The sequence below is a fragment of the Chrysochloris asiatica genome, unplaced genomic scaffold, assembly GCF_000296735.1.
Source record: "Chrysochloris asiatica unplaced genomic scaffold, ChrAsi1.0 scaffold00109, whole genome shotgun sequence".
In the NCBI taxonomy this organism is placed as follows: domain Eukaryota; kingdom Metazoa; phylum Chordata; class Mammalia; order Afrosoricida; family Chrysochloridae; genus Chrysochloris; species Chrysochloris asiatica.
The window spans coordinates 9,449,544-9,474,543 of NW_006408627.1; the positions used below are offsets into that span (position 1 = coordinate 9,449,544).

At 39.1% G+C, this 25,000-nt stretch overlaps 1 protein-coding gene across 1 annotated transcript in view; it reads right to left on the reverse strand.

Annotated features, from left to right (window-relative positions):
• Positions 1-25,000, reverse strand: part of FAM13A (family with sequence similarity 13, member A) — a 460,082-nt gene that overhangs the window by 31,780 nt on the left and 403,302 nt on the right. Inside the window, exons 16-21 of the mRNA XM_006867777.1 lie at positions 19,269-19,416; positions 10,773-10,986; positions 10,125-10,263; positions 9,019-9,100; positions 7,261-7,481; positions 6,442-6,525 (exon numbers count right to left, since the gene is read on the reverse strand). Coding sequence (XP_006867839.1) covers positions 6,442-6,525; positions 7,261-7,481; positions 9,019-9,100; positions 10,125-10,263; positions 10,773-10,986; positions 19,269-19,416 — 888 coding nt within the window. The remainder of the gene's footprint in view (positions 1-6,441; positions 6,526-7,260; positions 7,482-9,018; positions 9,101-10,124; positions 10,264-10,772; positions 10,987-19,268; positions 19,417-25,000) is intronic.

Here is a 25,000-nt window from a genome sequence, read left to right on the forward strand (position 1 = left end):
GTAACCACTACGCTACCAGAGCTCCTCCTTAGAAGCAAGGATAATGAGACTTTGAATTATTAACTTAGGCACATTGTCAGGAGGGACCAGTCCCTAGAGAAGGACATTTTGCTTGGTATATTAGAGGTCAGTGAAAAATAGACCCTTAATAGGATGGAACGACATAGTCACTACAAAAATGGCTTAAGCAAAGCAACTGTAGGGAAAACTGGAAAGTGTTTCATTCTGTTGCATGTATAGGGTTGCTGTGACTCATAAGCAACCTAATAGCACCTAACAACATTTTTTATATATGTTGTACATGTTGTTGTTGTTAGGACTATCCATGGTGGACAGATTTCAGTGAAACTACCAGACTAAGACAGACTAGGAAGAAGGATCTGGCATTCTACTTCTAAAGAAACTGGCCACTGAAAACCTTCTGAATAGCAGTGGAATACTGTCTGATATAGTGTTGGAAGATGAGCCCCTCAGGTTGAAAGGTGCTCAAAATACGACTGGGGAAGATCTGCCTCCTGCAAATAGAGTTACTCTTAATGACTCGGATGGAGTAAAGCTTTCAGGACCTTCATTTGCTGATGTGGGATGACTCAAAATGAAAAGAAAGAGCTGTAAATGTCCATAAATAACTGGAATATAGAATGCACAAAGTATGACTTTAGGAAAATAGGAAGTTGTCAAAAATGAAATGTGTGTATCTAACATCATTTAATATCCATGACATCCTACAGCAGGCATCTGTAATACAGAGAAAACACTGAGAATCCAAGGCCTGTCTGAGTTACCAAGGTAACCCCAATCAAATAGCTTGTCTCACTAGGACTGGGTTGTGAATCTCGGTCTGCCTATTGTGAGGGTCATGGTGTCTGCACATTGCACAGTCCAGGTAGAATGAGAGTATCTGTACCCAGTTCAGATACTGGGCCATACAGGCAGCCAGGCTAAATTCACGTCAAAGGTAGCTGTGAGCTTTTCTCACATGGTGTGGCGCTATAGGACAAGCAATGGACTGCTAACTACACAGCCAGCTGTTCAAACCTGCCAGCTATTCCTCGGAAACCCTATACAGGGTTTGTACGAGTTGGAACCAACCTGAAGACACTTAACAACAACAAAAGTAAACTAAAGGCTGTGGGCAAGGAAGTCCTTCATAACCGGGATCCACACAATGAAAAAGAAATTTAAAGACGGAAAACAAGTAACTCTTACTACCTCTACCTACTGAGGTCTGCCTTGGGATCATGAGGAGATCTCTAGTTTGAGGCTTGAGCCTACAGTGAGGAAGGTGTTTGACCCTGTTGAAAGGAGCGCTGTTCTACCTCTGCAAGTTCTGAATATGGACAGTTCCAAGTATGTAAGTCAAATTTACTTGCAGACAATTCATACTTGCCTTTTAATATTATGCAAATTTATCCTTACCCAGAAACAACTGAACCAGCCACTGCTATTTTTGTTGTTAAGTGCCATCAAGTCAGTTCCTACTCATAGCAAACCTGCATAGCATTTCTGAGGAGTGGACGGTGGGTTTGAACGGACACACCAGCATTCAGAACCAACAACTATTTGCAGCAAATTCTGCCTCATAATCACCTCACTTGCTGCACATGCAACATTTAAATAACTAAGACAGTTTTACACCTTTCCTTGCCCTAAACTAAGACTAAATAAGAACCTTTTGCACCTGTTACAATTTAGCTACAAATTCTTAAAGACACAGGAGCGGGTCTTATTTGTAACCTGGGAACTGCCTGTACTGATAGACAAGGACAAAGTTTCACAATATATTTGAGCTCTAGTGCATTTACTATTTGGTTCAATGCCTTTACAACATCAAAAACAAAACTTGGCTGAAGCAAGAACATTATCCCAGAGTGTCAGTATTTTTCCACTTTCAGGAACAAGCCAGCAAAATCAATCATTATCTGCTCCCAACTTTTTTTTTTGTTTTTTTTTAAATAATTTAAAGCTGACAAATGCAGAACCAAAATGCAATGGAGGGTTAGGGTCACGATGAGGCGAGCAAAACTCAGGATCTCCGTCTTCTAGAATTTATTCCAGAAGCTTCTTTAGTTACTAGTGTATTCTTGATGAAAAGACTATATTCTGTAAGAGATTCAAATATGGCTTTTTGGCTCTATATAAAAAGCCAGCTATAAACCTAAACCTCAAGCCTCCTTAAACTGGCTCCTAAGACCTTGTTTTCGTGGGTTTTGGAAAACATTTCTGTACAGGAGGCTACTAAGACAAACCAGCAAGAAGAATATCCGATTACAAGTTCCTCCAGGAAGAGGAGCAAAGGCCTTTGTACAGCATCCCCTACAGCTAACAAATCAACATTCAATAAACACCCATTGAATAACACACTATCTCAAATGCTTCCTGTTGTTATGAAAAACAAAGCTATATTTTGGATTCTTTACTATTTTAGCTTTCAGTGGCAACTGGAAGTTCTTTATGAACAAATATTGGTTGCCATCATTCTAATTCTGCCAAATTCATTTTCTACATAGGAAAACTAAAGCCCAGAGCAGCTGAGTGACAAGTGATGGGAGAGAAATGGGTCTACAGACTCACTCTGTGCATAGACCCATACCCCACCCCCTTCACCTTTTCTCTCTTGGAAATAGGACACTAGTGACTAAAGTTCAGTTACCAACTAATTTTCTTTGGAACACAATTAATTTTAACATCTACTACCTAGTAGCTAAGATTTCAGAAAGCTTAGTTAAGATGAAAATAAACAGTAATCTACCTTTAACAAAGGTCAAAATTCATTCAATACAGAAGAGACAGACTGTTTAACAAAGGCTGCTGGCCAAACCGGATACCCATTTGCAGAAAAATGAAACAGGATCCATACAACACACAAAAACCAGCTCAAATTAGATCAAAGAGCTAAATGTTAAAACTATAATCTTCCTGGAAGATAACACAGGGATAAAGCTAAGGGTCCTCATATTTTGGCATAAACGCACTTCCAAACACAAGTAAAAATACACAAACAACAGGAAGAGGTACCTCTTAAAAATTAAATACCTATGCTCATTAGAAGACTTTACCCAAAGAGTCAAAAGAGAAGCAATAGGCTAGGGAAAAAATGTTGGTAATGACACATTTGATCAAAGGTCTAATCTCTAAAATATATAGGAAGCTTCAGCAACTCAACCTCAAAATGATAAACAATTCAATCAAAACATGGGCAATGAACATGGGCACCTTCACCAAAGAGGATATTCAGGGGGCTAACAAACACATAAGAGACGCTTGTGATCCTTAGCCATTAGTTACAAATCAAAACAACAAGGAGATACCATCCCCCTGCTGAAAAACTAGCACTGATCAGAAAAACAACAAATACTGGCAAGATTGTGGGGAGACTGGGACTTTTTTTTGTATAAGCAGACGTAGGAGTAGAGTTACAGTTAGGGTTAGAACTATGGGTAGGTCGAGGGTTTCATGTAGTGTTAAGGACTGAGGGCAGGGGTAGAAGCTGGGCTAGAGCTAGGAGTCGGGATTGGGTGAGCTTTAGGGTTACAGTGAAGCTTATTTTTATTTATTTAAATTTAATTGATTTCCTCTTCATTTGGAAGTTCAATAACTACACTATTCCTCTTTTTTACTGTATGGTTATTTTTGTTGCAAACTGATAACTCTAGTTCCCTATTTTCTGTCTTGTAGATTTGTTTTACTTTGGGTACTTCTTATATCTGGGTTGAGTTCTGGGAGATAGTGTCATGTATGTTCATCTCAGGTGGGTGATCTCTGTTGTCAGTTCTGTTCAAAGAACGCTCCTTAGCAGTCTTTGTAAGGTTGATCTGCTTTTCACAAATTCCCCTATTTTCTGTTTATCCAGAAACATCTCAATTTCACTGCCAGATTTGAGGAACAATCCTGCTGGATATACAATTCTTGGGTGGAAACTGTCTTCTTTTAGAATTTTATAGGAAGATATATATAAAACTCTGAGAGAGATTGTAAGTCTTACACACTGCTGATGGTATTGTAAAATGGATCAATCACTATCGAAAACTGTATAACGCTTCTTTAAAAAGCTAGACATAGAAATACTCTATGCTCCATTTAGGAAACCTGGTGGCACAATGGATTAAATATTGCACTGTTAACTTCAAGGCTGGCTGTTCAAACCAACCAGCATAAGAAAAAAGTGAAATGTTCTGCTCCTGTAAAAATTTACAGTTTCAGAAACCACATAGAGCAGTTCTACTCTGTCCTATAAGATTGCTACAAGTTAGAATCAACTCGGTGGCCATGATTTTTCTTTTTTTTTGTTTTAGTTTAAGATCCAGTAATTCCACTCCTAGGTATATATCCTGGAGCTATAAGAGCAGAGACACAAACATATGCACATGCATGTTCATTTCACCATTATGCATGATAGCAAGAAGATGGAAACAACCTAAGTGTTCATCAATGGATGAAATGGATAAACAAACTGCACATTTACAGAATGGAATTTTATGAAACTATAAAGAACAATGAAGATGAAAAGAACAAAAGATGAAAACATCTTGTAACATGGATGAATCTGGAGGATATTAAGTAAGTTAAACACTAACAGATGGCTATTCCATAATACCATTTTATGAAGTCAAGAGTAGGTATCACATAGAAAGCAACAATTCTTTATGGTTCTCAGAGATGCAAGGGAGATAGAGAGAGATCACTTACTAGATACTATACACGTTAATTCTGGTGATAAGGAAGACAATATACAATATGGGGGGAAGTCAGCACAATTTGATCAAGGTAAATGAAGACCCAAGAGAAAAGGGCAACTGAAGTAAATGCTCTAACCTACTATTTTTCAACAACAGTAAAAACAAGCAAAAAATATGTGAGTGGTTACATGGGTAGGTATGTATACTGTATGGACGTGGGAAGTCAAACATGCACATAAGTGTATAGGCATATTTGTGGGTTGTTGTTGTTGTTTAGTGCCAGCATATGGGTTCCAACTCATAGCGACCCTGTATAGGGTTTCCAAAGAGCGGCTGGTGGGTTTGAACTGCTGACCCTGTAGTTAGTAGTCCAGTGCTTATCCTATGGCACCACACCAGTACTCCTATTTGTGGACATAAATATAGATTTATATATACAATAAGACACATGGGAACACAGTTATGGATATTTTCTTGACATACACAAACTCCTAATTGTACTGACTTACCATAGTCTTGTCCTGAGACAATTAAGTAACCTGACAATAATTTAGTCCATAAACATAATGTTCTAGATCCTAGTTTGGTGACTAGCATCTGGTGTCTTAAAAGCTTATAAGTTGACATCTAAGATACAGCTGTTGGTCTCTTCCTATCTGGAGCAAAGGAGTGTGAGAGAAATGACAGACTCAAGGAATAAATTACAAATTAGTCCACAGGACTAACGGCTGATGCAAACCATAGCTTCCTCTAAGCTGAGACCCAAAGAACTAGAGGGTACCTGACTACCATTACTGACCAAGTATACAATAGAAGATCGTGGTTAGAGGAAGAAAAACATAAAAACTTCACATTCATAAAATAGACCAAACTGAGTAGACTGATGGAGACTAGGGGAACCCCTAAGACAATCACCCTAAGCTACTCTTTTAATTTAGAACTGAAGTTACTCCCAGAGGTCACCTTTCAGCCAAATAATCAATTGGCCTAGAGAATAAACAACATTCCTGAGGAATGCACTCCTTTAAACAATCAACTATATGAAAGCAAATGGTCAATATTTGCCCAAAAGCAAAGATGAAAAGACAAGAAGGGACAGGGAACCAGGAAAGATGGAAATGGGGCAGGTGGGGTGGAAAGGGTGAGAGTGCAGATTCATTGTTGGGACTGTAACAGAATGACATTGTAAGAATTGTTGACTGGGAATTTATTTTGCTGAGCAAATCTTCCCTAAAACACTACTATATATATATATATATAAGGTTAATGCTCTGGACTGCAAGGTTGGTTTGAACTGCAAGGTTGGCAGTTCAAGCTCACCAGCTACTCCTTGGAAACCCTAGACAGGGTCGTTTGAGTTGGAACAGACTCGACAGCACTTAACAACGACAACAAACAATAAATATCTATTTTTAGAATACAGACGTGTACTCAGATTACCATACATATGATATGTATGTGTGTATGTATGTATATATGATATATATATATATGTATTATGTATGTATGTATGTATATATGTTGTTAAGTGCCATCAAGTTGGTTCTGATTCATACTGACCCTGTATAGGGTTTCTGAGGAGTAGCTGGTGAGCCTGAACTGCCGACATTGCAGATCAAACCAACCTTGCAGTCCAGTATTAACCCGCAGTACTATACCAGGACCTATCAGGGAACTCCATTTGTAAGATACTGAACTTAGAAGATCCAGTTCTAGAGCCAGAAAATTTACCCCAATCAGAAAATCCAGTGCATTCACGTACCGGCCGTCCGTGGATACTTTCATAATATAACAGTGCTTTTTGCAGGGCCACTTTCTCGTTAGCAATCTGGTCTTTGGTCATATCCTGTGTAAATGCCAGGACACCAAAAGGAAAGAGAGGAAAACACTTGTTAATATTCCAGCATTGCTATTTCGTTAAAAAAGTGTCTTTAAAAAATGTTAAAAAACAAAAAAATTCTCATAGTCACAGCTCTCTCCACCTAAATCCAAAGCTAATAGAGAAATTAGTTATTATAAGGGAGCATCAAAAAGTTTTGGAAAAATGAAATTCAAAGATAATGGAAGTTTCCCATGAACTTTTTGAAGCTTGTATGAGTGCCTCTGGCTCACAATATGGATAGCCCAGCAGAGTCAGCATCGGCTGCTGATATCCCCCTCACAGCAGTAAAGGCGAGTCCAGAACTGAGAAAAGCAAGGCTACAAGGCACCTGAGGCTTAAGTTAATGGCCTAGGCCATGACTACTGTGTGAAATTATTCAGCCCCAAAGGTTTGTCTATAACCCTACCTCAGAGACTCACTAAAACATCTATTCAACTAAACAAGTCCATTCTGCAATACATAGAGTTTTCTGCTTTAAACTTGTAGTCAAAAACCAAAGTACCCACAGTCAAAAGGCAAACAAAAGTTATTTAATCTACTTCTCTAGACATCTAAAAGTATTGGGTTTAAGGGGTGGGAAGCTTCAGTGACATCAGTGCATTACCCTTCCCTTTGGGATTCATGGGACATGGCCTAAGTGTCTAACAGTGTTGGTTTAGGGTCAGCAGTCCGCTCAGGTTCTTCATAGACTCATCGCACCTTAATGTCATCTGGACGGCTGGTTTCTGCCCGCTTCTCCTGGAGCTTCCTCTGGATGGATTCCAGGGTGATTTCAACACTAGGCTTGATAGCTTTATCTATCAGTTCTTGCTTCTTCTCATCTTCTTTCTCAAGTTGGGAGCCAAAACTCTTAGGGAGCGTATTACTCCGCTGCCGCATCCTGGGGGTCAGGTCCTCTTCAGATATCTTAAGTTTTGACTCTAGTTGAAAAGATTTGAGGGTAGAGAGGTATATGAGAATTGTCTACTGAACCCAATTGTTTTTCTGTGGTGTCAATAACTGCTTAGCCTTACTCATCTTTTTTTCCAGAGAGCATTCAATTATTACAACATCAGTAGAAATCCCTTGGTCACTGTGTAAAACCTGAGCAATGGCAGTATCTTCTTTGTGTTTCCCTATCCCTAACACTTGAGATGCCCAAACTTCATCTCTCATACTTCAGACCTATTGTCAGAAGGGGCCAGTCGCTGGAGAAGGACATCATGTTTGTTAAGGTGGAGGGTCAGAGAATAATGAGATGGCCTGGCCAAGTGGCAGCATCAATGGACTCAAGCGTGGCAACAATAGTGAGGTTGGCCCAGGATCGGGCAGTGTTTCATTCTGCTGTGCATAAGGTGCTATGACTCGGTAAGGACTCGATGGCCACTAACAACAACAACACTTGAGAAAGCTTTCCTTATTTTAGCATCTATTATTACTCACATTAATCTGTTTGCTGTTCTCAGAATACTGCAGATGTGTTCCTATGCTTGTTCCCTTAAGTCTTAAAAAGCATTTAGGAATCAAATGCTCAGTTTTGGCCAACTTTCCCTGTATGAAATTATCTTCAAATGATTTTTGCTTTGGATTCTATGTAATTGTTTCTATCACTCTATCCCCTGAACAATAGCAACTTCTTTGAGGGACACGGACTAAACTATTTTCAGATTTTCTCTATATGAGGGGGGCTTCAAACAGTTTTTAGAAAATTCCATTCTCTTTTAATTCCATGAACTTTTTGGAGGCCCCTCATCTATCTGGAGTCCTGGCGTGGCGCTGTGGGTTAACGCGCCAGACTGCAAAGCCATTTGAACCGCAAGGTTGGTGGCTGAAGCTCACCAGCTGCTCTTAGGAAACCCTATACAGGGTCGCTATGGGTTGAAATCCACTCTGTGGCACTTAACAACAACAGCAACAACAACAATGTGTCTCCATGTCTTTTCTCTTCTAACACCAAGTGAATGGAGCCTTGCATTAAATGGGCATTTAGTAAGTGGTGATTTGAAACCTGCATTATTATGTTAATGATTTGAGGAAATGGTAAACATGCTGCAAGGAGCCCTGGTGGTACGGTGGCTTATGCATAATTGAAAGGTCAGTAGTTAGAACCCACCACCTCTCCCACAAGAGAGAAATGGGGCAGTCAGCTCCCCTAGAGATTTATAATCTCAGAAAGCACATGGAGCAGTTCTGCTCTGTCTTGTAAGGTCAGATACCTATGAGTCAGATGTGACTTGACCAGCAGTGGGAGAGAGATGCTACAGAATTTGCATCTTACTTGATCCTGGTTATCTTGTGACTAAGAATAGGGGAAAGCATGAGGGAAGAGGTGGCCATTCTGACTAGCTGAGAGCACTGGGGTGGAGCCTGTCTTTTCTGGAATAGCTTAGCAGCGGTACTTCAAATAAGGTGACATGATGGATTCTGCACCTGACTTACTGTGTAGAAACCGTGTCACAGGCCCAGAACTTCACCTACCTTTAAGCTGTTTCCGGAATTTGGCAAGGTCATTTGTCCATCGCAGAACCTCAGTATTGGCTGCTTTGTCACTGTGGGAAGGCTGCGAAAAGCAAGTCTAGAGTAAATGTGTGTGAACTGGGGTAGGAAGAGAAATGTTTAATTATCATCTTCATTTTAAACAGAAAGAAAAAGTTTAGTCTTTTAACATTTTTTTTTGTTTGTTTTACAATTTCCTAAGTGTAATTCTAATCCTAGGGTGGTGAAAACAGGTAAGCACTTGACTACTAATTGAAAAGTTGGTGGTTTGAACCCACCCAGTGTTAAGACCTGGTGATTTGCTTCTGAAAGCTCAGAACCTTGAAAACCTCATGGACCAGCCCAACCGGGCACACATGGGCCACCATGAGTCAACATTATCGACTGGACATTGTTCTTAAGTACCATCAAGTCAATTCCAACCCATAGCGAACCTGTATAGGGTTTCCAAGGAGCAGCTGATGAGTTTGAACCACTGACCTTGCAGTTCAAATGACTTTACAGTCTGATGCATTAGCCCACAGTGGATGGCAAGTAACAAATACCAAATACCACTTTATAGCCAGTTAGCTTTTAAAGAATGGCTAAGATACAAAATGCTGGGTTTTACGACCAGCAACTTTCTCAGTTTGTTGAACTTAAAAGGCCAACTGAGTAGAAAGCAGAGGGATATATTTTACACTGCAATCACACTGGTCTTTTTGCCATTCTCCCAAGGAATATGAAGGATAGAGCTGGGGGTAGAATGAAGTCAGTACTATTGAAATTTTAGAAGATAATCTTGAACTAAGTTTTAACCCAACAAGACTTTATCCAACAAAATTTCCCATTCCTGCTCACTGAAAAATTTACAAAACATAAACTCAAAGTCTTAATTTATCTGTGAGGATTAACTCACAGAAGAAACACGCTGATTTATTTATTAGGATTTATCACTGTTTACTCCCCAGTTTTTATGGGCTTTTTGTTTTGAAATTCCCTAGTGATCTGCCTTACCCTGGTGACCTTTCTAACTTCTCTGTATTGTTGACATACCCGTGTGTCAGGAGTGGGAAGGGATGAGAGAACCCTGTGGAGAAGGGACTTACTCTGTACTTCCTCTCTTCTTCAAATCGATCTTCAAACTTTCGGATCTTCTTTTTCAGGCTCTGAATCCTCCGTGTGAGCTGGGCAGGTGTCAGGTCCTCTTGCTCATCGTTGTAGGAACCCAGAGAGGAGCTCCTTTGCCTGTGAGGGGTGTGATTCGAGTCAATTTCCCTACAAGCAGTGACTGCCACCTGAAATAGACTTTGTACGTTGGTGGAGGATATGGTATGCCATGTAGTAGGGGAGAGAGGCATTAGAATTGTCTCCATCCTCTTAAATAGGAGAAAGTTGACCACTAATTTGTGAAATTGTAATTTTCAAATTTAGAATTAGTTATTTGACTTTGAACTCTGCATTTCCCACCTATTAAACAAAACTAGCTTTCTGTTGCTCACAATTACAACTAGCAAAGGTATGATATGTCATTCTGAAATGAGGTCCAAAAGTTAACTCTGAGAGAGCCTTAGAAAGAGGAAATTATGTGTGATGTTTCTGTTAGGTACAGTTCAACACAACCTGTGAACTAGGATGGAGAACGTTCCTCCAGAGATTGTCATCTTAATTTTTACCAAAATTACAAGTTATGGCACCATTCCTATTCTTTCTAATATGGTATGGTGATGCTTTCTTGGAAACATAAAGAAACGTACCTCATGAAAGAATGAGAATTGGGGGGAGAAGGAGGCACTTCTGTGTCATCCAGGTATTGCCTACTCTGGCCATAAGCATAGAACCGTGGAGAGAGCATGGGGTCGCTGTCTTCCTCCAGGAGCTGACTAATCAGGCGCCCCGCCTGCGGGGAGAGGTGGGCTTCCTCAGAGTTGCTGTTCTCCCGCTGCCAAGCCGAGAAAGTAGGGACAGGCTCTAGAAAACAAGAACAGCTTACAGGTGAAAATTGTTCATTAGAACCCAATTGTTTCCCAAGTTTTCTGAAAGTTTTCTGAATGATTCTTCATTTTAGATTTCTGGTCCAGGCCAGGAACACTGTGCTCTGACCCAAATCACCAGTATATCTGACAGTCTTCATCTATCTATCTCTCCTCATACTCACTTGCTTCAGGAGAGAAGTTGTGAGGGCTGCCCTGAGGAACAGCCTCATAGGAGAAAAGCTAAAAGACTTGCTTCTGACTCCCCAAGCAGGGTGGGAAAATATTTTTTTCATGGGGGCCAATACTGGAAAGAAAAGTAAAGTGAGGTGGTTGTTGTTAAGTTTATTGAGTCAGTTCTGACCCATAGCAACCCTGCACAGGGTTTCCGAGGCTGTAAATCTTTATGGGAGCAAAAACCTCATCTTTCTCCCATGGAGCAGCTAGTAGTTTTGAACTGCTGACCTTGCAGTTTGCAGCCCAATTTGTAACCACTATGCTACCAGAGCTCCTTAAAATGAGTTAAGGAAGGAGATATATATACCATTACTGCTACACATCCTGTGTTGAAATGGTATTAACCTTGTGAGTGCCTGTTTCTTTGGGAGTTTACAGTGTCTGCTTAGATCATTCTGTGAGCTGTTCTGGGAGCTTCTGCTTAGTACCTTGGGATTAGCACATTTACGATGCACACTTTGCACTCATAAGGAGAATTTGCTCAGAGCTATAGTCAAAATAATATGAGTCTATAAATTAGTCAGGAAAATGAAAAAAAAAAAATACAAGGCTTACATTACAAATTGTTTTAGATAATCTTTAAATAATAAAACATACTCAGTACAAAATCCTGATGTGTTATTTTAGAGGAGAATAGGCTATTTGGACTTCTGGTGTGGTGCTATGGATCAGCACTGGAGTGTGAATCACATGTTGGCAGTTGAAACCCACCGGCTGTTCCTCGGAAACCCTATTGTTATTGTTAAGTGCTGTCGAGTCAATTCCAACCCATAGCAGCCCTGTATAGGGATTCCAAGGACAAGCTGGTGAGCTTTGACCACTGACCTTGCAGTTCAAATGACTTTGCATTCTGGCGCATTAACCCTATACAGGGTCGTTATTAGTCAGAAGTGACTCGACAGCACTTAACTACAACAACAGGGTAATATTATGGAGTCCTGATGTGGCACTGTAGGGTGATGCACTGGACTGCAAGGTCAGTTTGAACCGCAAGGTTGGTGGCTCAAACCCAACAGCCACTCCTTGGAAAACGTATACAGGGTCACTATGGGTCAGAACCAACTCAACGGCACTTAACAGCAACAACAAGGGTAATATTTATTTGAATTTACTATAAGACCCATTTCAATATATTCCTTTTCTAATAAAAAGAATTTAATGCTAGATCTCAAATGATACAGGGGATATCATTCGTAATTCCTTCAGCATAAAATAAATGCTATACTTCAAATTCACTTGCATTGCCATGATTTACACCAGGGTGGAAACTGAGCAAAATAATCCCTGGTGGAGCTATGTGTGAAGCATTGGGCTAACCACAAGGTTAGGGGTTCAAACCCACTAGCCACTACATGGGAGAAAGATGACACTGTGTGCTCTGATTTAGTCTTGGAAACCCTATTCGCTGAGTTGGGGTGGATTCAGTGGCAGTGGGTGGACAGTTTAGTCATGATCTTCAATTCTGGAACTTCTAGTTTGAATCATAGAACTGTTGTTCCTTCAGCCATCAAGCTATTTATAATTTTACAAAATTATCTTCAGTGCTTACTCACATTTTTATATAAAAGACCATATTACAATGCAGACCATTTAGAGCAAGCGAATCTTGATAGCTCATCAAATGTCTGATTTTCAGCCCTGGCTGCATAAGAATCATGCAGGAGGACTTAAATAACTACAAATACACAGCTACTCAGCCCACCCAATCAAACAGGATATTTAGGTAAGGACACAGATATACAAAAGACACACATATAAACACACATTTAAAAAAGCTGCCCAGGAGACTTTAATATGCAAACAGGTCTGAGAACCACTGAACACTTTTGTTCCCAGATAATCCAGCAGATTATTGATAAGGACAATAAAACCCCCACAGTGCAGAGATTTGTCTAAGACTAAATACCTAATCAATGACAACAGCTGGGACTGGAAATGAAGTCTCCAGATTTCTTGTCAATGCTTCAATTCAATGTTCTAAGTGCTGCAAAACCAATGCCTGTAAGAACTGTTTTGAAGATGCCCACAGCGTAGTGGGAGAAATCAGCACTTACAGTTAAAAAGATCAAACTCATGTAGTGTGAGGCCCACAGATTTTTAAATCTTAAAGAAAGCCAAGCTTATCTGGGAACAAAGAGGATGACATAAATATTTATAAAACTGAAAGCAGTGCAAAAACCATATTCTTATAAATTGACACTTAAAATTGACAAATGAATGTGTTGACAGTCCTGGTGTGGGGCTGCAGGATAAGCACTCAACTATAAAGTCAGTTTGAATCGCAAGATCGGCAGTTCAAATTCACCAGCCACTCCTCAGAAACCTTATATAGGGTTGCTATGAGTCAGAACCCATTCGATGGCCCTTAACAAAAACAATGGTGTAGTTGGAAAAATAAGTACTTACAGTTAAAAAGATCAAACTTATGTGGAATGAGGGCCACAGATTTTTAAATTTGAAAGACAACCAAGTCCTCTGGGAACAAAGACGATGATATAAATATTTAGAAAGCTGAAAGCAGTGCAAAAAAACAAATTTTTATAAATCGAGACTCAAAAAGTGACAAGGGAATGTGTTGGTAGATATATTAGTATTTAGCCAAAACTGGAGATAAACAAGAGCGGTTTCATCATTTGTACTAACACTGTTGGCCTGCTCCTCCTAAGTAGCAGGGTTCAGACATGAGCAACTCAGAACTGCAAACAAAGAGGAGTTAAAAATGGTTTGAGAGGTGAAGGGAGAGTGAGTACAAAGTAATCCCTAGAGATTTAAAAAAAAAAAAAAAGATTAGTGTTAAATTTCAGAAGGTGCAATGCAAAAACTGACAACATTGTACCTCCTGTCTCATGATATGAGTCTTAATAAATATTTTCTATAGGACTAATGCCAATCTAGCCAGGACAGGAAAGGAATTAAGATGGCTTGAACAGAATGGCAAAGACTCAAAACCACCAGGGGGAAGGGCAAGAAAGTTTACTGGGGACAGAGGGCACCAGGAAAACAAAATCTGATGTTGATATTGGCATACTGGGTATGCTGGCTAGTTTGACATTTCTGCTCATCAAAACCTCGTTTAAAAAGATGTTACTTTAATCTTGAAACTTCTAAATTTGCCTGAATTTAAAAGAATCTCTTTTTAAAATGACCCAACTAATTTCTGATTCAAGTTCTCAACCATGTGGTGTGTGTACAGAAAAATGTTGCAAAAACAGTTTTGTGTGTGCCTACGCCCACTAAGCAAAGATTGCAATTAGCTGTAAAATACTAATCAATACTAATCACTGAATTACGGTGGTGTGGTGCTTTGTGGCTAACTTGAGAGCATCTGTAGGTTTTCCACACTGTTAACATAACTATACTTTGTATTTTCTTGAACGAGCACTTACTTCATTGACAGGAAAACCCAAATGTGTTGTGTTCTAGTATCACCAGTGAGATGTATGCAGTGCAGAGCTGAATGCTTTCTAGATAATACATGATGTTTTCTCTTGAAGCATATTTTAAAATGAGCAATGTGAAACCATCAAGGACTTCAATATAAGCAAAATGAAAAGGAATCTATACATAGAACAGATAGGAAAAGTCTCTCTCCTCTTCAACATGACATGCTTATATGATTTTTCCTTTTTCTGTCTTTCCTCCTATTCTATACAGTCTATCACTGAAGGCTATCCTGAGGAGTTGTAAAATTGTATGTAACCTGTTGTTCAATATTACTGAACAATCAATAAACTCACTGCCAGTTGTAGTTTGAAATGATCTCATAATATAAGGCTATCTCATGTTTTGGCACTCAACTAGAAAAACAAGAAAGAACAAAAAATAAAAACAGACAATATGACACATGCCAGTATGTCCAAGTGCATTACCTGCAAAGAGAGCCAGTTTGTGAATTCATGGCATTTAGTGTATCCACTACCCATTCCCAATGGCTGGTTTGGGAAATCTTTTCTATTGTAACCAGTAATTCTAGAGCAATGCAATAGACAATTGCTATTGCAAGAAATTTAATCAAAAGGAAAAGAGAAACTTGAAGTTCCAAAATGTATTTTCATTTGAAAGCACCACACAAAATAAATGGGTTTTCATCCCTAGACTAGAATTCCACGGGTACAGCAATTTTGACTTCAGCCATGTGTCTTATCACTAATAACTCGTGTGCATGGCAATACTTCCTATTAACAATTGATCCACCCAGGCCATCTGACATCACAGCAAGTGAGGAACAACAGATAAAAACGGTATGTTTGCTACCTAAGTAATAAAGAACAGGTCTTGGGTGAGTGCCAGTTCACACACTAGAGTACATGCGGAGATAAAGGAAATTCACTATAGGAAAGGGGAGTGTAACTGAGCAATGCTAATGTGGTCACTGGGACTTAGCTGTTCTGTACTTAGCTGGCTGTGTCCATTTACTATAGAAACGAAAATTGGCTACTCAGATGATTGATTTCTAAGGAATCTGCACAAAATTCACAGAGCTGAAGTTTTCCACATTTCATTTCCAACTACATACTATTTAGAGCCATTACTACTTGGCATGATGTCATAACCATCTTTCAAGGACGCCGTTCAGGAGAAGTAGGAGATATTTGTGCATCGATACAGAAAGATGTTTAAGTCTCAGGGGGAAGGGTCTTTACTGAGGGAGAAAAACAGGGGAACCTTAGTGCTCCTTTAACCTCAAAACAATGTAGACCTAGTAAGTTATTCAAGTAGTCACGCAAGCAAACAGAGTTAGCAGCCAGCTTTATTAATCAACCAAGAATCAAACTCTTACATTTCATATATCTGCTTTGCACCTTTGCGCAAATTTAATAAGCAGTCCTTCAATATCTTCATTTAAGTCATTAATAAATGTGTAGAACTAGATCGGGCTGAAGATCTTATCTAATCATAATATCCCTTTGGCTGCTGCCGTTGTTAAGTGCTGTTGAGTAGGTTCTGATGCATAGTGATCCTTTATAGGATTTCTGAGGAGCGGCTGGTGAGCTTGAACCTCTGACCTTCTAGTTCAAACTGACTTTGCAGTCCAGCACATTAACTCACAGTGCCATACCAGGACCCCTTTGTTGTTGTTGTTATTGTGCCGTGGAGTCGGTTCTGACTCTTAGCGACCCTGTACAGGGTTTCCGAGGCTGTAAATCTTTACGGGAGCAGAAAGCCTCATCTTTTTCCTGCAAAACAGCTGGTAGTTTCAAACTGCTGACCCTGAGGTTTGAGTGCAAAGGGAAGATCTAATTCATTCTCCTACTTAACTGTCTTCTATTCCTTCTACATCTCTGTGAAGCCTATTAAGTCAATGTCAAAGGCCCACATCAATGAGACAGAATGAACTATGGGGTGGGGCTGGGGAACAAATATCCAACTCCAGAGAAGACAGAAACCACATGGTAGCTTAGACTCTAGTGATGATGGATGGATAATGACTCATATGGGTTTTAGTAACAACGACTTCCATCTGTGTATCTTGCTGCATTTGGTTCACATACACAGCTTAAATCAGTGCAGTTTATTCCTTACTGAAAAGTCACCATTTTGTCTGTTTCTTACTGAAGCTATTAAAAAATAAATAAATAAATTTTTTTAAGTGATAGTACTTACTACTTTCATTTAACTCCTCTTTATGTCAAAAACAACAACAAAAACACCCTTTATATACTTAAAGCTCTCCTACTTTAAAAATATACCTTGGAAAAAGTGAAAATAAATATATAATAAATAGCTAGTAGAAGCAGTAACCAAATGATCAAAACAGATTTTGAAAGGCATCATACATGTAGATTTTTTTAGATACACAGTTCAATGACAAATGCAGTAGCTGGCAAAAAAACAAAACAAAACAAAAAAAAACCCACAAAAACAAACAACCCCCCAAACCAAAAAAGTCAAAGCAAGCTACTTTATAAGTTACTTTTTAAAATGCATTTAAAAATAATCATTTTCAAAGCTATTGAAATGCAATGGGTGCTTCCCCCACCCCAAGAATTTTTTTTTCCCATCTACTTTCCTAAGACAACCTAAAATTGTTGTTTCCTTGATATCATTATTTGTCTAGGAGAACATCTTTACATTAAGTAATAAAATAGTTTTATGGAGACTGTAAAGTGGCTTTCCTGCTCTAGAAATAATCTTCAGCTTATACGAGAGTTAGCCTCCTAAAGCATTCTGGGAGAGATTTTAGATTTATGATAAGCCAAAATAAAAATAATCAACCTGAGCTCATTTCAGAGACTCTTTGATTGAAAAAATCAAGATCATGTGGGTAATTTGGATTCTGACTAAGAAAATCTTGATTTTTATGTGGATCTTTATGTTAGCTGGAGCCTTGGTAGTGCTGTGGGTTAGGCGCTGGGCTGCTAATTACATGAGCACACAATAACTTCATAGTCTTGAAACCCAATTATAGCATTTATTTTGGCTACTGATTTTGTCTTATTAGCTGGCTAACAGGGATAACCTGTTTTGTTTTTTGTTTTTTAGATGCATGGTTTAAATGACTGATATAACACATGTGATTATTTCAGAGTACACAAAACAAATTAAGAGCATAAAAGACGCCTCAGCAAAGATTACTCACATTATAAGCAAACAACAAAAACCCTACTTTTTTTTCTGCTCAGTGGATTGTGCGAAGGGAAGATCTGATCAAATTTCAAACGGATTGCCTAATTATATGGAAGGAACTTCGACATATTTCTTAAATTGCAAGAAAGGAAAACAAGAATGAAAAATGTTCTCACTTCACTAAAGCCCTGGATGTGAGGTACACAATGCAGTTACTCTATTTCCCCTTGTGGTTCTTCATTTTATATCATTAACAACCACCACATTCTGTTTTTCTTTTTTTCTTCTTCTGTTGTTGTAAAGAGGAGGGATAGAAGACAAGGAAAATCCAGATGCTGATAAGGACTGTGTTTCATAGTTGTGATTCTTTTAAGTCATTGTGCTAAATCATGCTGATATACAGAATTCAGGAACACAATTTCTCCCTTTGTAGCCTTCAAACACACTATGTGTCACACACACATAGACACACACACACACACTGTATGGTATTCTGGAAAGGCAGACTGACACTGATTTTGGATAATGTATCAATGTATGTTTGGATGTAGACACAAGTATAATAAAAAGACATGTAGGTTGACAACTACTTGATATCTTTCCTGACATAACAGGTTTTTGCCAAGACAAGGTTATCTTCTTCTCCCTCAGAAATAAATTTACAACGCTTTCACCAAAAATCTCTAGAGAAAACAATCTAAAGCACTGTACAGATTTCTGATTTTAATTCCAGGTTCTCTTAGATAAAAGCAAATCTCTAGTGTTTGCTCAATTGGATTTTAAAAAATACCCACCCACGAAAACAAACACAGAAACAAATCAAAACATCTTTCTTGAAAAATTGGACAGGGATTTAATGAAGGAGGTTGATATTTACCATGTAATAGTGGAATAGTTTTAGTTATACTGAAAGAGGAAATCCTAAATTCATACTGGTTTCTTATTACTGTGCTCAGTAATAAAAAAAATAAAAAAATCACAATCCAAACCTACAAACATCAAGTTCATTTTGACTCACAGCGACCCTGTCAGACAGAATAGAACTGCCCTACAGGGTTTATAAGGCTGTAAAATTTTTATGGGGTTTCTCTCCGGTGGAGTGGCTGGGGGTTTGAACCATCAACCTTTTGGTTAGTAGCGTAGTACATTTATCAGATCTCCTATTATTAGTGGGGAAACACACACAAACACACACTCCTGGTAAGTTAACAACAACAAAAAAAGGACTGCAAGGTGACACTTTGATACCAGACAAGCATTTTTTCTCCCTAACATTGCAATTATGCTTGCTGACATTTTACATTACACAGTCCTGTATCAGTTATAAGATTTTCAGTTATTTAGAAATGTGGTTACTTCTGTGCGCATATAGTGTTCACTCTCACTCATGTGCACACACCCCCACATGCCTTTCCTGTACAATCACTTATCGATGCTTTTGCAATATTAAACCATCCAAATATCAGATGACCCTACCTTCCCAGCTCTTCTCATCACACAAAACAGTCAGGTCCAACTGGGGCACTTCGGAGACAAAGCTCTCCTGCTGGTCTTCGGCATCTTGATTCGGAGGCAGTTTGGTGTCAGGTAAGCTGGGATGCTCCTGAATCTTCATTGTGGAGGTCTGCAATGACAGCACAACATCCCCAAATCCTTACTGTTCACCAAAACCTAAATATGTCTGCACTAATTCCACTTCTTGCTGAAAGCTCCCAATCCACAGCTGCCGATGCATTCAGCACAGAAAGCAAAATCATGGCTCTATGCCCCCCGGATCCTAGCTGGCCACTTGCATGCAAAAAGCAACCATCCATCTGCTCTCTTTGAACTTTTCTTCTCTGAGAAAGACAAGATGACTTCCTCTGGGGCTGCTCTTCCAGATAACTGCGGCCAGCTGACAGTCTTGATTAGTACTGATTGGGACAAGGAACGAGGGAAAGGAGTTTGTGTTTCCTTAAAGGAGTATGTCTCTTCAAGCTGTAAACAGTAACAAAAACGGATACTACTGTTGCCAAGGCTGCAGTAGCAACATGGTGTCTTTTGCACGCAGACTTCTTTGCCCCTTAGGTAAACAGTCCTGCAACACCAAGAGCATAGTTGGTGTGTGCGGGCTCACCACCTTTGCTCTCCTGCCAGTCCTGCAGGCTTAGATCAATTCAGCCGGGCTAGCTGCACATTCCCAGGTTTTCCGTGACTGTTTTCTTGCAGAGTGTAGGAAGAGCTGACTATGGAGGAGCTCTGGGTATTAAAACATTGTTGCGCAAATTCAAACAGGAGAGGGCTTTGGCGTCTAATCACAGCTAGCAGTAAGAAGTATGAACTCTGGAAATGAGCCAGAATTACTCAGGGATCATGATTGTTTTTGATTTTTTTTTTCTCTCAAGTAAAAAGCCAAGAGCTGGCAATTCAGTAATGTATAATTTATATCTTACAAATACAAAACTGTCACTTGTTTTTATATTATTCATATACTCTGAATATTAAATATTCAGCTACAACAGGCTTTGCTCATTGGCTGCGCCTTCCTCAGGCTGGACCATCTGGGAGATGGGAGAACCCTGCCCCCAAAGGTGATATTAAGCAATTTTATGTTGTTGTTGTTTTTTAATTTAAAGCATCAAAATAAATTTCTTTACCTTGCTCTCTTGGCATTTTTAAACATAACCATTATCATTTTCCCTCTCAAGAAATTATAAACAGGAGTGCTTTCTTTGAGAGTAGCCAGGAACTTATTTTAGCAAATATATTATCATTAAATGAAAAGAAAAAGGAAAAACATCTGGAAATCATAAGTGGTATTATTAATGTATGAGAAATGGCTTTATGCTGAAAATAAAACACTATTTAAGACTTCCAGCTACTTTTAATAGCTATTCAACCCACTTTAAAATCACCAAGGGAATAGACAAGACTTTTGCTATTACATTTCCATGAATTGATGCATGAAGACCAGTATCTTCTTCACTTTAGAATAAAATGAAATACCGTGAATCAATGATGAGCTACTAAAGTCAGATGGAAATGTCAAGCAAATCTGGGGCTTTAGGTGACTATAAAAATGCTACTTGCCTACTGGGGAAAAAAACTTCATTTATGTCACAAAAATTATTTGTCCCTTCAGCTAAATTGTAAAGTGGGTCAGGGATGACTAACCAAATCTGGTGCTCAATTTTCTAAAAGAGACAGTGTCAATCAGTCACTAGTCTCTAGGTGTATGTATTACAGCATGCACACAGCAAATACATTTCCCTGGTGTGGCGCTGTAGGATAAATACTGGATTGGTAACCACAAGGTTGGTGGTTCAAACCCATTAGTCACTCCTCAGAAACCTAAACAAGGTCACTATGAGTCAGAATCTACTAGGCGGCATTTAACAACAATATAGACATTTAGAGAAATCATAAAAAGAGAAGATACAAAAAACAATTGCCTATTTTATGTATGACATTTTCTGCAGGAGGAACATATATATCAAGTCATTTACGCCATAATACATTGGAAAGGTCATATTTTGCATACAGGGAGACCTGAGGTTGAAGTGTGATCCTGGCATTGACAAGCTTCATGCTCTGATTGAGGGCTTGATGCTCTATTCCCCAGGGCTTCCATTTCCTATTCTATGAAATGGAACAGATGACACCAATTTTGCAAGGTTGTTTGGAAGCTCTGTGTGAACGTATGAAAATCCTATAGAATGGTGCATGGAGCAGAAAAGCACACCAATGAAAGCCATCACTATTTTTACCTTGTTGATGTTGTTGTTAAGTGCCGTCGAGTCGGTTCCGACCCATGAGGCACTATATGAAGATGAGTTAAAGCACTGCCCCCTGTTAAAATCCCTAGAGAGGAGGTGGAGATAATGCACAGAAAAAACTGGAATTGGAAGTCAAATGTACTGTAACAGGAGTGTATAAGGAAACAAGATTGAACAGCAACAAATATTCCCGTCAGTACGAGTCCAAAATGACTTGATGGCACTTAAAAACAAACATGTTCTCATCAAGGAGTCCTGGTGTCACAGTGGTTAAGTTCAAATTCCCCAAACTGCTCTGCAAGACGAAGACCTGACAATCTGATTCTACAGATTTTGTTTATTTGTTGTTGTTGTTGTTAACTACTGCTGAGTTGATCCAATTCATAGTGACCCTGTACAGAGTTTTGAAGACTGGCTAGCTGATTCGAACCTCTGACTTTGAGGTTCAAACCAGTCTTCTGGCCTAGTGTTTATCTTACAGCGCCACATCCAAGGCTGAATGTTTAGACACTGAAAACCATATGAATAGCAGTGGAACATTGTCAAATATAGTGCCAGATGAAAACAGGATGAGGAGCATCAGAACACTGTCAGATACAGTGCCAGAAGATGAGCCCCTTCAGGTTGGAAGGCACTCAAAATACGACTGCCCAAGAGCTGCCTACTCAAAGTACACTTAACTGCGATGAAAGGAATGGAGTAAAGCTTTTGAGACCTTCATTTGTGATGGAGCATAACTCAAAATGAGGAGAACAGCTGTAAAAACATCCTTTAATAATCAGAATGTAAAATATATGAAGTACAAATACTGGAAAATTGGAGTAATACAAAATCAAATGCAATGCATAAAGACCAAAATCCTACGCATTAGTAAACTGAAATGGACTGCTATTGGTCATTCTGTGTCTGGCAATCACATGGTTTATTATTCTAAGAACAATAAATTGAAGAGGAATGGTGTAACATTCTTCTTCAAAAAGAACATTTCAAGATCTAACTTGAAATTTAATGCTGTCTGTGATAAGCTAATATCCATATGCCTATAAGGAAGACCAGTTAATACAACTATTATTCAAATTTACACACCAAACACTAAAGCCAGTGATGATGGAATTGAAGAAGTCTACCAGCTTCTACAGGCTGAAATTGATCAAACATGCAATCAAGATGTATTGATAATTACTGACACTTGGAATGCAAAGGTTGGAAACAAAGAAGAAGGGTCACAGCAGTCAAAAAAATGTGGACTTGGTGATAGAAATGATGTTGGGGATCACATGATAGAATTTTTTAAGACCAATGACGCATTCATTGCAAATACTTTTAAACAACATAAAATACGACTATACACATGGACTTCACCAGACGGAATACAGACATCAAACTGACTATATCTGTGGGAGAGACAGTGGAAAAGCTCAATATCATCAGTTAAAAAAGGCCAGAGGGTTGGTGACCACATTGGTCTAGAGAAAAGGGGAAGCTGGGGGAAAACAGCAATGAAGCTGAGTCTGACCACGTTTAATAGACACCTGTCAACTGGGAGTAAGACCTGGTTGGCTAGCAGTATGCAAGACCTGGGGACTCCTGAGCCCATGGACAGGGACATAGCCACAGAGGACTACAGCAGAGAGTGAAGCATTCAGCTGATATGAAGTGAGAGGAGATGCACAAGAACACCCACACTTGCAAACAGTACCCATTTGATCTAGCTTCAATGGCTGGATGATCAGAACTTGACTAGAGGAGGAAAGAAGAGGTTAAAAAAAAAAAAAGTGCAATCCACTACAATTTGATGAAGTTGACCTATACTTATGGATGTAGTAGCTTAAAAGAGGGAACACCCTTATAAACTATCACATAATTCACAATAAAACATTTTAAGAAAAAAAAAAAAAAAGAGGGAACGAATTTTTACAGCAAGGATCATTCCCTTCCCCTTGGTACACAGGGTTGACAGGGATGGGCAACTTAGACATTGGCTACCCAAAATGGGGGCGGGGGGGTTACAAATGCATGAAGTGACTGGTTTACAAATTTTCAGGAAAGAGCTTAGTATAAGAGGGTGTGGGGGAAGGTAGAATCTCCCCTGAGTGATTTCCAGCCTGTCTGGACACAGTTGATGAAGGGAGATGGGGATAAGACTCTTATGGTTCAGTAGTGAATAATAGGTGTTAGGACTGATTGCGATGGTTGCAAATGTGAAGATAGACATTTTGTAACAAGAGGAGGGGAATGGTTGATCTTGCAGTCCAGGAGCAGAATACCCTGGGACCATCAAAGGAGAAGAGCGGAGTGTGGGACCGTATCCAGTGAAGCAGTGATGCCAGAGATGGAGGCAGAGATGATGACATGGAGAGATGGAGTGACTGGGGACTCGAGACTCAAGGAGGGAGAGGGGCTGTGTGTTGGCAACTGGGGGTTGGGCTTGCAGGATATGCCCTTTGGTAGTTTGAATGGTTATATATTCCTCAGTGCTTCGGAGTACATCCAAAAACAAAAACAAAGGAAATGGAAGCAAATGCTGTTGAATGATAATGAATGGAGGGGATTGTAGTCATTGCAATGAAATGAAATACAATAGGATGGATGTAAAGCTATTGTTCTCCCATGTAAGCTAACACTCAATGAACAATAATAACAACAACAACAACAAAAAGCAAGAGGCAGACTGTGGAACGAATCATCAATTGCTCATATGCAAGTTCAGGTTGAAGCTGAAGAAAAGTAAGACAAATCCACAGGAGCTAAAATATGATCATGAATTTGGAGAACATTACAAAAACAGATTTGATACATTAGATAATAATAACTAAAGACCAGATGAATGGTGGGACAACATCAAAAACATCAAAAAACTTGAAAGCCAAGCATCAATCAGTAAGAAGACAAGAAAGAAAGAAAAGACCAAAATGGATGTCAGAGAGACTATGAAACTTTCTCTCCAGAATAGAGATGCTACAGCAAATGGAGAAATGAGGAGGTAAAATAGCTGAACAGAAAATTTCAAAGGGCAGCTAGTATTATAATTTTTATTATAGTACTTGAGTTTGTTATAATATAAAAATTGTATGTTTTGTATTATAATACAAAGTAAAGTATTATAATGCACTGTGCAAAGACCTGGAGTTAGAAAACCAAAAGGGAAGAAAATGCTCAGCATTCAAGAAAAAAATTCAAGCCTCAACTTGCAATACTTAAGAATTCTATGGACAAAATACTGAATGATGTAAAAAGCATCAAAAGAAGATAGAATGAAGGAGAACAAACAAGATGGCGGATCAGGTGGAAGTGCAGTGAAGAGTTCTGTCAGCAACAACACAGAATACCGGACCAAGCAGGTTCAGGGGATGGTGCCAGAACTCTGAACCACATATAAAGGAATATTTAGAAGGTTGGAAGACTTACAGTTAGGGAAATTTGTAGCAGAAGCAAGAAATCCATTGGTTTCTA